Source organism: Haemaphysalis longicornis, unplaced genomic scaffold (assembly GCF_048455015.1).
Source record: "Haemaphysalis longicornis isolate Haplotype H1 unplaced genomic scaffold, Haemaphysalis longicornis Haplotype H1 scaffold_10, whole genome shotgun sequence".
Classification (NCBI taxonomy): domain Eukaryota; kingdom Metazoa; phylum Arthropoda; class Arachnida; order Ixodida; family Ixodidae; genus Haemaphysalis; species Haemaphysalis longicornis.
In genome coordinates this window covers 152,256,880-152,269,999 of record NW_027526204.1, presented here as the reverse complement: position 1 = coordinate 152,269,999, position 13,120 = coordinate 152,256,880, and the positions used below count along the sequence as shown (strand labels likewise).

The 13,120-nt window shown below is 49.8% G+C and overlaps 2 protein-coding genes across 11 annotated transcripts in view; one reads left to right on the top strand and one right to left on the bottom strand.

Annotated features, from left to right (window-relative positions):
- The window catches only part of Nd-13b (NADH dehydrogenase (ubiquinone) subunit ND-13B), a 383,813-nt gene that overhangs the window by 237,340 nt on the left and 133,353 nt on the right, over positions 1-13,120 (top strand). The window lies entirely within an intron of this gene.
- Positions 1-13,120, bottom strand: part of Shot (dystonin-like protein short stop) — a 200,005-nt gene that overhangs the window by 64,037 nt on the left and 122,848 nt on the right. For 8 of the 10 annotated variants that reach the window (XM_077691304.1, XM_077691303.1, XM_077691298.1 and 5 more), the window contains 9 exons: positions 12,471-12,533; positions 11,843-11,934; positions 11,657-11,771; positions 10,782-10,959; positions 9,652-9,809; positions 7,910-8,400; positions 6,751-6,895; positions 6,523-6,606; positions 5,699-5,890 (listed from right to left, as the gene is read on the bottom strand). In XM_077691304.1, coding sequence (XP_077547430.1) covers positions 5,699-5,890; positions 6,523-6,606; positions 6,751-6,895; positions 7,910-8,400; positions 9,652-9,809; positions 10,782-10,959; positions 11,657-11,771; positions 11,843-11,934; positions 12,471-12,533 — 1,518 coding nt within the window. The remainder of the gene's footprint in view (positions 1-5,698; positions 5,891-6,522; positions 6,607-6,750; positions 6,896-7,909; positions 8,401-9,651; positions 9,810-10,781; positions 10,960-11,656; positions 11,772-11,842; positions 11,935-12,470; positions 12,534-13,120) is intronic. The other 2 variants (XM_077691306.1, XM_077691307.1) reach the window with 2 other exon arrangements.

The window sequence follows — 13,120 nt, the reverse complement described above, 5'->3', positions numbered from 1 at the left end:
CTGCTGGTCCCAACTGGGCGCTGGTGGTCCCAGCAGCGCCTAGCTGGAAATTTGGCCATAAACCAGCTGCAAGAAGCTACCATTTTCTCTTGGGTTTGCTCGAAGAAAAGGTTGATAGTGCATGCCAACTACAGAAAGTGATTAAAAAAACACTGTGCTGCACGACATACTGAAAATGTATGCCACCAAGGCAGAATATGTTAAAGAAGCTTTGTAGACATGCAAAGAAAGAACAAGGTGCAGGCAGGCTTTGTCTGCACTGCTCGTACACATGGTTCACAAACTGAACAGGTCTACAGTCGATCTACAACTAACAACACTTCAATGAAGCTTCCAACGCAAAACAAACTACTGTTTCCGACCCCCTGCCAGGCACATAAATGGGCCCATGCAGAATAATTTCCTTTGTAGGAAACAACTCCCTCTGCACCAACCATTTGTTTTAGGTGCCTCCCTCTGATGCATCATTGCTGACATGAAACATGCGATGCAGCGGGAGAATTTAAATTCTGGCTTTGTTATTTTTCCCAGCATTGTCTGCTGATCAGCAAGGGATGAGGGTAATAGAGAACACCAATTTTTTTTTAATAAAACATATGTTGTCTCCATGGCCCCTTAAGAAAACAGTTATGAATGGCCCTGTTATGCCATGTATCATGTTTGATAACAATGACATACATGGCTACCATCTGCCTACAAAAATGCCGTTACTAACTGCTGGGCCATAGCCAAGCCAAATCAAGACAAAACAGCACGTCGGTCCCCAGTGCAGTGTAGCAGTGTTGTTGTAGGTGGCGCTGTTTGTGCGGAAGCCATTTGACCTGTAAGCATGGTGCTGCTGTTATGAAGAGCAGCAGTTACCCGTATGATTACCAGATCGTGCAACGTGCACCCTACAAGGCTTCCTTGGTGGCGAACGGTGGTCAGGGCACATCACATTCGGCAGATCCACACCAGGTACTTTGTGCATGAAACACAAAAAACTTCCGCGTTTCCTAGCCAAATAAACACACTGCCATGCAGGTGATCACGAAGAGCAAATTGGCCTCTGTCAAACATGCGGAAACAGCCTGCATGAAATTCCTACTTATAACTGAAGTGTTAACACCTGCTCCCTAGCATAATTTGTCACTTGCGAAATATGCAACAAAGTTTCTATAAAAACAAATTTTCACAGTGAATTTCATTGCAACGAGATTCCACTGCCGTCAAATTTAGGCAAATAACAGAGATGGGAAGGTTGCCTAACCTAAGAGGCTGCAACTTCTTTTGCACCTAGGATGAAGCAAAACAAACTCACACTCACGGGCTGAAAATATTGCGTCTATTACAGTAGACATTGGCCACGCCATTCCTGTCAAAACACCTGGATTACTACTAGGCAAACAAAATCGCTTCCCGCATTGAATTTTCCTTTTCCAGACAGGACAAAAGAAGCACCCCTCTATTGTTAGCCCAAGGCACAGAGACGTTATAACAAGACACGATGCGAACGGCTTCACAGAGGACTTAATGCGGGCACGAAGCAGAAGGAATGGTGCTGTTCAGAGCGCACCAGCGCAGATAGCCTCGCGTTGAGAACCAGTCTTTTGTTCTTGCTTTTTGTGCAAATACAAGGGAGGAGGCAAGCTAATGTGGCTCGAAGCAAAGCATTGCCCTTGCCCAAGCAGAAACCCTTTTCCTTTCACCTGCTGCAGACAGCTGACCGTTTGCTCACACAGCGAGATGTGTAGACGTGTGCGGGACAAGCATTTTGCAAGGTTTAATGACGACAGGATCAGCAAAAAACTTCTTACAGCTTTCCGGCAGAACTTAACAGTCCATTACAGTTACACCACTTCAGGCGGCCCTTGACTTCGTGCAATCAACAAAGATCCCCCAGGCCCCACAGCTGCAGCTGCCCTGCTGTTCGAAGAACTGACCAAACGTGCCTCTCATGCCTTTCTATGAAAAGAGAGACATCTGCTGTACACTAGCACCCGTACACTCCTAGCAAAACTGAAGCCCTCGCAAATGAGCTCTTTTTGAGACATTACGACTCAACATATTGGGAAAATGGGCAGATGTCAAGTGAACTAGTCAGTAAATAAATAAATAAAAAAAAAAGAACACTTTTGCAGTTGAAGCCACAAATGCCTTCTGAATAGGCAAAAATGAAACAATGGGGAGAGAACAAAACTGGCAGAGAATTTACGATGTTCCTTTTCGTGCCAGTGAAAGTACACGTCCTTCATGTTCTCTCGAATTAAAACGCCTCATAAAGAACAATCCACAAACCTCAGTCTTGTGTACGTAGCAAAGTCACTAAATAATGACGTGCTTTAAGTACACATAAACGGGGGGTTCAATAGTTAGGTGTGGCTGCCTTCTTATGCCTTCCGAAAAGAACAGGGAAGAAGGCGGAGGGGGGGGGGGGGGCAACATCAGAGAGAGAGAGAAGAGAGAGAGAGAGAGAGAGAGAGAGAGAGAGAGAGAGAGAGAGAGAGAGAGAGAGAGAGAGAGAGAGAGAGAGAGAGAGAGAGAGAGAGAGAGAGAGAGAGAGAGAGAGAGAGAGAGAGAGAGAGAGAGAGAGAGAGAGAGAGAGATTTTCTCACACAGCTCTGACACTCTGCAAAAGTGCCAACTTTGTAACATGTGCAAAACCAAAGTAATGCACAAGCCATGGAGAAAGGCCAACATTTTGCATCACCACCAAACTTTGACAAAGAAAGGCAGGAGGGTGCTGCCTCAAAGGACGCCCGCAACAGTGTACCTTCAGGTACTTTTTGGGCAATACGCCTGATCTTCGGGTTGTGCAGATACAGACGCAAAAGGAATGACGATCGAGATCGGTGCGGAAATAAGAAGGTTCAGTTTTTTTAGATCTAAAATTAAAAAATACAAGCAACCCTAGCATTGGCTGCATTTTACTAGCGAAAAATAGACGCGGACGAAGAAGAAGTACACAGGACACTCGCTAGACTAGCGAGTGTCCTGTGTACTTCTAGACTAGACTAGCGCTAGACTAGCGAGTTGTAGTCTAGCGAGTGTCCTGTGTACTTCTTCTTCGTCCGCGTCTATTTTTCGCTAGTAAAATGCAGTCAGATAACCAACTAGCCCAACTTTATGCCTTAACCTAGCATTGGCTATGTCACACCTGAGGCTTCTGTGCATGACAACACAGCACAGTGTCTTATGATTGGCTGGGTTTGCAATTATTTTTACGAGCCTCTCTAACACTTCATTTTCGATTTTTAAAAATTCAGATTCAGATTTTATTCCACGTACAAGTAGTACATGAAGAGGTTGTAGACGCCTACAACTCAGTATACTAAGTTGAGCACTTGTGTGTGCCACCTGCTCATTCTTTCCATGCGGCATACCCTAATGCACCGCTGTGGGCATTCCTTTTCACACTGGTATCGTTTACCAGCGAACGTGCTTTACATGTTCATTGCATGCTCATGAGTCGTGATAGTGCTGCCATGGTAACGACACCACCGAGAAGCACAGGAAGGGGCTTCCGAAGCCAGACCACCATGGCCCCTTTAAAGCTCCTAGAACGCCACATTTTTTCCTGTTCCCATTGGTTCACCCATATTGAGTCATCACGGGTGAAAGCGATTAAATTTTCGAGAGGAGAGCAGCACCCCGTTTTGCTAGAACTTTTAACATTTAGGAATGGAACAACTTGTTTATTTCAGCACAAATGATGACCATTGTTTTTGCATGAATGTCTACACGACACGAAGAAGCGCCTGAAAAGCCCCTGAAAACAAACATTGCTTGAGTCTTTTAAAAAGGGTCACGAAGAGAAATTATGTTTGCCTTTCCTTAATTTTATCTGCTTGAACATTTTGAGAACATAAAATATGAAATGCTTCAGCAAGTCACGGCATCTAGATTTTATCTCTTTTCAATAGCCGTATTTCGGTGCACTTCAAGTGACTATGCAATACAGTGAGCAGCACCACAATTTGCACAACATACACCTTTCGTTAGCTGCCACGACTCCGACTTACTAATAGCATAGAGTTTCATAGTCATATATAGTAAAGGGAAACCTATTGCTGCAGTACTGTGCTATCATGGAAGCAGCTACAGCAGCTGACAAAGTTCCACTCTTACTTGGCTTGGCAGACAATATGGCTTCTTGTGGCTCATGATGGCACATGCAACATTTTTTTTTGTTCATGTTGCAAGAAGATTGCAAAAAATTTGTCAGGGAGCTTTACATGAGCTATCTTTTTCTATTGATACAACAATGTTAAACAGCGTTTTCGAACAACGCTACAGATTCTGCAGCCACAGGCAACTTGAGAGCTTGTTCCTGAACAAGATCACTCCCTAGCAGTCCACAATGCTATGTTCGTGTCAGTGTGACTCGTCCCACACATATTCTCTTTGACGCAGTCTGCCTGTTGACGCTTGCGTTCTTCCACAAATTTTCTACGAATCTTCTCTTCAGCTTATCAAACAGGACAAAGGCACTCAGGCAAAGGGAAAAAAAGTTCTTCGGGCAGGATTCGAACCTTGTGCCCCCGGGGAGGCGTGCCTGCCAAGCCAAAATTTTACAAAATCTCTTCATGACCCATTTAGTGCACTATGCTAACAGGGCAAGGCTATTATTGGATGCGAAGACAGCAAAGTCCCTTCATTCTTCCCTGAGTGCAACCAAGGGGAGATTAGGGTTGAGAACCCTGGTTGTCAATGCTTGTTCTAGTTATCTAGCGACTGCCTTAACAAATGCCACCTGCAGGCTGAAAATTATATTTGGCGGGCACTTGCTATATCAAAACCTTTTGAAATTGGTTGTAATTCGAAGCTGTAAAGCTTTGCCTGAAAAACGCTCCCATGTTTCTGTGGCGGTACCAATTGTAGGAAGCCACTACACAGTGTCAATCACAGAGGCACTAGATGACCACCTTTGTGGTTCCAAACCCTGCCAAGCACCTTACTTAGGCAAGCAGGCAAACAACAGCCTCGTTATGAAATTTAATTCAAGAAGATCTTCAAATGCTCACGGTCACAGTGCAACAGCTAGCACTCGTCAGAATTAGTTTAAACAACCGACAAAACATCAAAAAAAAAAGCTTTTTCAGGTGAGCACATTACTTCCAGGGTCTCAAAAGGGGTCAACAGTACTGAATCAGAACACATGGCAATGTCTATAAATCCTAGCTCACTCCGATTACTACAGTAATTGCCCTAAATTTTTTTGTTCCATGTTGGGAAGAAAATGTCACGGAAAAACAGTAGCACGGGCATGTGCAGCACTGAATCAGCTGCTGCTGCCACATGCGAGCCTCGCCAAGTACATTGGAAGCAAGGCACTCTTTCAGCGATTCCAGTTCGCTCAGCCGAGCCCAAAGCTGAGCCACTGTGGCAGCCTTTGCAAGGCTTTTCTCAATCAATGAACGTCCCAAGTCTTCACGGGTGCGTGCGCGCTCTACGGTGCCCACAGGCATGACAACTCGCATATACGTTCATATGAGCAGCACTCTGCGACTACTGCCTGCCACTTGACCTGGTGCTAGTGCATTTTCCTCCCCTCCCTGTCCCCCTTTCCCCTGCAGCAGCACACAGGCTGCATTCGTAGTGCCCCCTTTCTTTCAACCTCAACTGCGGTACCAAGGTTCTGTTGGTTTCGGCGGGGGAGGAGGGGGCCACAGGACAGGACAGAAGAGCTGAGCGACTCTCGAACGGGGGGACTCCTCACCTGCCGGTCAAGTGCCTTAGCCAGATCCTCGGCCAGTGCCAGGTAGCGGGCGTTGAGGGCGTCCAGTTCCCCGGCCACGCCCCTGCCCTGGGGCGTCGCCTGCAGGCGCTGCCGCTGGCCGAGGCTGCCGTCCAGGCTCGGGTGGTCTTGCTCGAGGCCCTCGGCGAATCGCCGCAGCCGCAGGTCGAAGATCTGCCACACACACACACACAGGGCGAAGGTCGTCGCAGCGTCGGCGGCAGCGGGGCACCAGCGAGGCCACACCACGGGGTCCGGGGGAGAAGACATCCGTTTAGGCTAACCAGGAGGGGCCGCTTTTTGTTTTGGTTGGGCAAGCCAGGTGTAGGGGGGGCAAGGGCCGTGCAAGGTCTTCGGGCGCTCGACGCAGGGAGGCGGGGCGCAAGGCGGCAAGAGCCAAAGCCGTCCTACTCTAGGCACACGATGCAGACGACGGGCCACGGCGTCCTCTTGGGGGGAGGGCCTTACGCTTTGGCCAGAGCAAACAGAGGGGACACATCGAGGAGGCGGAGGCGCTCCGCCGGCGGGCCCTTCCTGCTGTACAAAGCAAGCGGCACACTCAAGCCAAGAGGAGGACACACAAGGAGTGCACGCAGTGGGGGGAGGAGGAGCCGCAAGCAGCCCCGCGGGCAAGCTGCGCACCGCGCCATGCACCGCCACCGGCCCGCGCTGCTGCGGGGAGGAAGGGTGGTGTGGGCAACAGAGTCTAAAAAGGAGAGAGAAAAAAAAACGAGGAGGAGACGACAACGGGGCCCCGTGGCGTGGTCCCCGGGTGGCTGCTCTGCATGCGGAGGAAAGCCACCAACCTGGGCCTCTCGGACGAACCTTCCTCCCAGCACGTTCACCTCCTCAATGCGTGGTCGCCTGCCACTGACCTCATTGTACAGGTCCTGAGCCAACACACACACCACAGACACCGTGATGACCCACCACTCAACACACAACCCCTTCCCCCGTCACCGTCCTCTCGAGGAGACAGCAAGCGTGGTGCCACAAACACCCCAACCCCGACCGTGTGTGCGGCCACCTCTTACCAGGGCCTGCTGGTGGTCCACCGAGGGGCGGGCAGTCTTCACGGCGTTCACGCGGATCGTCGCCTGGCTGGCCCACTGGCGCTCCTCGTCCATCTTGTTCCGATAGGCACGCAGCAGCTCTGATGCGGCCTCGCAACTGCGCAGCCTGCACACACCACACACGCTGTTTCCTTACGCCCATGGCAACGAAAGGAGAACGCTTCCCAGAATCTAAGCCAATGTGTCCTCTGGTGACCTTTTGTTCCATTAAATCAACAGGCTATGGTTAAACGTGCAGTGCTGTCCTCCCACATTAGCCAAGGTGGCCAAACGCCCCATTCTTCAGTGGAAGGTTTTGCTTATACACAGTGTAAAGCTGAGCACGTAGAGAACACACGGTTGTAACGAACACTGCATGTTAGCTTTAGTGTCCCTGTGCACACTGTCATGCGACACCTGTAGAGATTACCCCTGGTGTCTTCAAGTACCATTCGTTTCGCATGTTCTCTACAGGCCAAAAAGGGTTCCTACTCAGAAATTTGTATGCTCTCACAACAGCCGGCATTCACTGCACTAGACAAAATGAACACACCCATCTGCAAGCAATAGTTTGTAAGCACAAGCACGAAACATGTAGCACTCCAAGCACGAGCCAAGCGTTAAAACTGCTCCCTCAACAACAGCAGCAGCCCCTGCAATTTGCCAGTTCCCCTAAAAGAGTGCAATAAGATAGCAACATGGGTCAATTACTACCAAATAAGTGTCCATCCACCACCAAGTCTGCACGGAAGCAAGCTTCTAGAAAGGGGGATTTGAACGGGCACCATTTAGACGTGTCCACTATTAACCCTCACGGCCATCTAGAAAAGAATGCCCAAATGGCACGACCTAATTGAGAAATTATACTGCCAGCAATCTTTGTGCATCTAACTCCGTGCCAAAAGGCCTCAACATGCATGGGAAGAGAAACGAAATGTTGAAAACACATACTTTTGGAGTAACAGCATCGCAACCCCACTTGCTTACCCAAAAAAGAAAAATAAAGAAAGAAAAAAGAAAAGAGAAACATACCCGCCACCCACACCTTACATCAAGCGTGGTGCTTACTCCACGGCCTTTACCCCGCTTAGGATGCTAGGACTTTTTCGGGGAGGTAAGAAAGGTTGCCCCTCCCGCTCACCGCTCGGCCAGCTGGTTGGCCGCGTTGTCCCACCGGCGCACCACCTTGCGGAGGTCGTCCTCCAGCTTGCGGACGTCCGGGTGCGAGTAGGCGCTGGGGCGCGAGCGCTCGGTCACCTTGCGCACGCTGGCCACGTCCTCGGCCAGCTGGTCCAGCCGGGGCTGCTGCTGCTGCAGCTCCAGCTGCAGGGCCACCAGGTCCTCGTGGGCCTGCCGCAGCGCCCCCTGCTCCTCTGGCAGGGGGCCCTGCGCGGCCAGCTGCTCCTCCACCGAGGAGACAAAGGTGGTGGCCTCCGAGAGGCCGTGGTTGGCGATCTCCACCGCCTTGAGCCGCTCCACGTACAGGTGGGACAGGTTCCACACCCGGTCCCACAGGCGCACCACCCCGTCGTGCCGGTCCTGCGTCGTGGGCGTCTTCTTGGCCATCTGCTTGAAGGCCACCCGCATCTCCGCCACCTGCGGCTCCAGCTCCTGCAGGCCCTCCTCAAACTCCTGCACAGCGCGCACAGGCGAGGAGGTCGTCCGTCATCCCACCAGGGCCCTTGGAAACTGGGCCCCTTGGCGACACTTTTCTAGAGGACACAAGCTCAAAATTGCGTTAGGATCAAATGTTGAATTAAAACCATTCCTGCAACACGGCACTATCATTGTCAATAGCAGAGCTGAGTAGGCGATGAACTGTTTGTGTTGACAAAGACGAAAAACGTCCATTTGTAATTTTCAGTAGCCACCATTCAAGGGACACGGTTCATAAGCTATGAATGTCATATCTTATTCCCCAGCCACTTTACCACATCACTGTGAGAAGCTATGCTTCGTGTTTGTCATCCTCCTCCTTCCCCTGTGAATCAAGAACCTACAGGGTTCGTGAAAGGCCATGTCAGCACACTTGCAAAGCCAGAATATCTGTACTGCTCAACACATCTGTACTAAAACTCGCCCATGCCACTTTGGGTTCCATCAACTAGCACCCAATCACTTTAATTAGTGTTCTATATAGCATGTCTTAGCATCAAACATAATGGCTAACCCAAAATCTTTTTTTTTTTTATTTCACCCTTTGCAACACAGTTTTTGTAAATTTCTGACTTGCAAAACTCAATTGGCAGAATCTACACACGACCTACTCCTACACACGAACAATCACGCCCAAATAGACGCTGTATTCCTGGATTTTACAAGGGCCTTCGACCAGATATCTCCCAACCGTCTGCTTAAAAAATTATCCTCTCCTGGTGTCCCCCAAACATTATCAAGTGGCTTTGAACACCTCCGGAATAATAAACTGAAACTGAAGCACGATGCATTCACTTTTCCTATGCTAACAATTTTCAGTCAACCCTTATGGTGCACCTCATCTTTGCCTCCACCTTCCTCAAGATTGCATACGTAACCTACAGTTTGCACCTCCAATACCCTGCACTGTCCCCCTAGCAACTGTACACAGTTGCTGCATGTTTCAACAACATCGTACACAATTCGAATGTTTATTTAGGCTGCCCAACATCAGCACATCAGCACACAAGCATCGTTCATAAGTCTGCTGCTGGTCTGCCGTAAGAACCTCAACTGCTGAAATTGAACTGGAGATTCATGCCCTCAAAATTCCCACCGGGCAGTGGGTTGTGCATGGTTGGAGACTGGGTCAGTGCGAGCGCAATGCTCAGGAAAGGCAGAACAACCACCATGCTGGGCAAGACGCGGTGGGATCGGAAGTGGGCGGGCGAGGCACAAAGAACGCACCTTGTGTTGCACCACAAGGGCGTCGAGGCTGTCCACATCTCGCGGAATGGGCGCCTGCACCCGCGAGTTCAGTGTGCGCTCTTTCTCTTGCAACAACTTCTCCAGTCGAGCCGACAGGTCGGCAAAGCGCCGACTTGGGCTCTCGGGCGACTTCTCGGCTGCACGGGGAACACAAACGACGGCCATACGGCTTAATTAACAAGGGGTAGTACACAAACGAGCCTTTTCTGGCAAGCACCATTAACAAACTGCAAGATCAAATCAGTCGCTATCCAAGTCAACCCCATGAACGTGGTACATCTTTTCTAGCCTCCAAATTTAAAAGTGGTACACTAAACTATAAAATGTAGACGATTTTTACCTTCTACACAATTAAAGGTGCCAATTTCATTCCCCTTGATTTCCCAGTTGATCCCTTCACCATACTCCCGGCCAAATGGTAACATCCATGGCATGCACACAAAGGCTTGCCCATGTTATCCAACAACATGCAAAGAGCTTGGTTTTCCCTCCTATGAGTGCAATTCACAGGGTGCCTCTCACTGAACTGCCCACAAATTTCTCCAGGTTTTATTGTGATGCGCAGGGCCTTGAATAACTGTGGCCCCAGCACATTCAACAGCTGCTATGATGCAACCCGTTGCAGAACAGAGTTGCATGAGGCAATAAAGTGTACATTACACATGCATGTGCCTACTGTTCTAAACTTTTGCCTCAACTTCAGTCAATATGTTGGGTTGGTCACTAGTGTAGGATGCAACAAAGTCGCAACACCGCTAGGGGGGTCCAGTCTGTCATTCGCCAGCACCAGTTCTCACCTACCCAGCCACTATGCTCCACCCTAGGGCAACCATCAACTAATGGCCCTACGGTCAAAAGGCTGGAAACCGGTGCACTGAGCTGGCAGCGCATGTAGCACATCAAAGCAACATTTCTGCTGCACAAATGGACCACTGTCGCCAAATTTGGCACTGGAAAGATGCAACTTTGCATCACACAGTTGCGACAGATAGAAGGTGCACTGTAAGCTACTAAAAAAGGATGTTCTCTTTACATTCATGCTTCTCTTTATGTCAATCAGTTCAGAACAGCGGAGTCAGTCTGATGTGCAAGCGAGATGGCGTGCTCACCTTCCTCTTCGCGGAGTTTGGCCAGAAGGTCCTCGAAGAGCTTGTTGCAGAGTCGAATTTCCTCCCGCAGCCGTCGCATGTCGGGGTCGGTCGGATCACCTTCGGCCAGCAGCTTCTCAGCGTCCTCGTTCAGCGCTCGAATGATGGACTCCCGCTGGCTCGGCTCCATGGCTCGGAACTGGGCAAGCCGCAACAGAAGACAGCTCAAGCCAAGTCATTTTAGGCAGCCTCAGCCTGTGCCAAGATAAGTGGCTGTATACACGCAGCACTCTCTGGCAACTTGGCCCCATCTTCATGTTGACAGCGACATGTTCTTGCACACAGTCTATGCAGCATACGTGATGTGGGCTTTGAAACTTTATAAGGTGTTTATGAAACCCTGCACGTTCACCTCAACCTCAGTTAGATGATGGCTAAGACTACAGCCCGTCATCTTGTAGGTTGAGACAACTGTCTCAACCATAATGAAAAGCCATCTCATTCATTGATTTGAATTTTTATAATGGTACCTTTATTCTAACAAGATTATTTGAAAGCCCTCTTTGCCTTAATTTCTTCCAACAAATTTTGGGAAGTTGGAACTGAAAAGTCATATGCATGCTTCTTACAATGACCACAACTGCAGTAAACGAGCAGCTGGATTGCATGCTTACTATTGCCGAAAGAAGTTGCAGCTTGCTAGCAATGCAGCAATGCCACAAGGTCACATATCAATTGGTGGGCTTTGAAAAGCCCGCCTCACCACTAGGGTACAAAAATCTCACCAGGGCGGGAGCTTTAGGCAAAGCAAGCCACGGTCACAATGGGGGCAATGCTTTGGGCAGCGGCACCTTCACTAGACGGAAGGTTACGGACGTCAAGGTATGGTCACGTACTGTCTTGAGGTCCCAGGCCTTGACAATCTTGATGGTGGCGAAGATCATGTTGAGCCGCAGCTTGTGCTGCTTCTTGGTCCACAGCTTCACCACCAGGTCGTACTTGCGCTTCAGGCTGCACGCGTCAGGCAAAGGACGACACGCTTGAGAGCACCGCAAGGAGGGCAAAGAGGGCGTGCCACTCACCTCTCGGCCAGCTCAATGGCCTCGGGGTTCGGGGGTGGGATCGTGAAGCAGACGCCTGGCACCTGGCCCTCGTGCCCCTTGGAGTTGGCCACCTGCAACGGCACAGGAGCCAATGGTCAGCTCAGGATGGACCTGCCCTCCGAGCGAGGGAATTGTGAAAGCTTGCCGGCAGAGAGTACGATCATATGCAGACGACTGCCTGAAAATCGGCTCAGCCAGTGGGAGGCTACCGAACTTGTCACACGAGGAGTCGGCTACGAAGCAAAACGATCCTTGGTGGCTGGCACCAGTTATTCCCAACCCTTATGCACTGTGGTGGCCACAACAAGTGGCTCCCAAAAGTGGCTCCATGGCTCCAAAAGGGTCATGCAGATCTTGTATTCGAGACAAGGGTCGTTAGCTTCACAGATGCTCAAGTAATTAACGAGGCAACAAGAAGTCCTGTGTGAAAGCGAGCATTCTGCGACAAACACAACTGTGCACGCAAGCTAAATATGTTAACAAATGATGTGAACCGCCAAGCAACCCATATTTTTCCCTTCCCGAGGCAGCGAATTCAAACGGAAGGGCTCCATGCAGTCTTAGCAGGGGCCGAGAGCGTGGCTGCCGTGCCAGGCCGGCCTCTCACCTTCCAGCGGTCCCTCTGAGAGTTGTCGTGCAGCCAGCACTGCTCACCACGTGTCACGGTCATCTGCGCAGAGGAAACAGGCCACGTCAGCTGGGTTGCCACTCCACCACTGCATCTGTTGTCCCGCATGTACAACATACATGGAGCGCGAAATTCCGGGACAAACAATAAATTCCACAGGCACCGCAGAGAGAAGGGTAAGCATAAGTTGCTGGGAGAGACTCTGCCCGGCAGCAGGTATCTGATGTGAAGTTTCTTTTCCCAGTCACTTCTTGGATTCTTGTTTGCATCAGTGTTTGCTTGTTACAATGACAACAGTGCTTAGAATTGCAATCTGTTCTCTGCAGCCACTCAGCACTTACAAAAGACTTGCCAGAGCCCCCTTCATTGACCTTGACAGCCCATAAACAATCACACAGTGCTCTCGTGCACCCTCTGTTTGATTTCTAACTGCATATGTTTCATTGAGAAGAGATCCAAATTTAAGCTCAGTTTCGGCCTTCCTGCAACTACGTGGCTATAAAAAGAAAAGAAAGCAACCCTAAGAGAACAGCATGGTTCTCATACTCCAGTAAATACAATGAATGTTGCAAGTTCCTAGTGTATCAACCTGACTGATGACCCGACCGATTAAGCTTTTATTAGCAGAC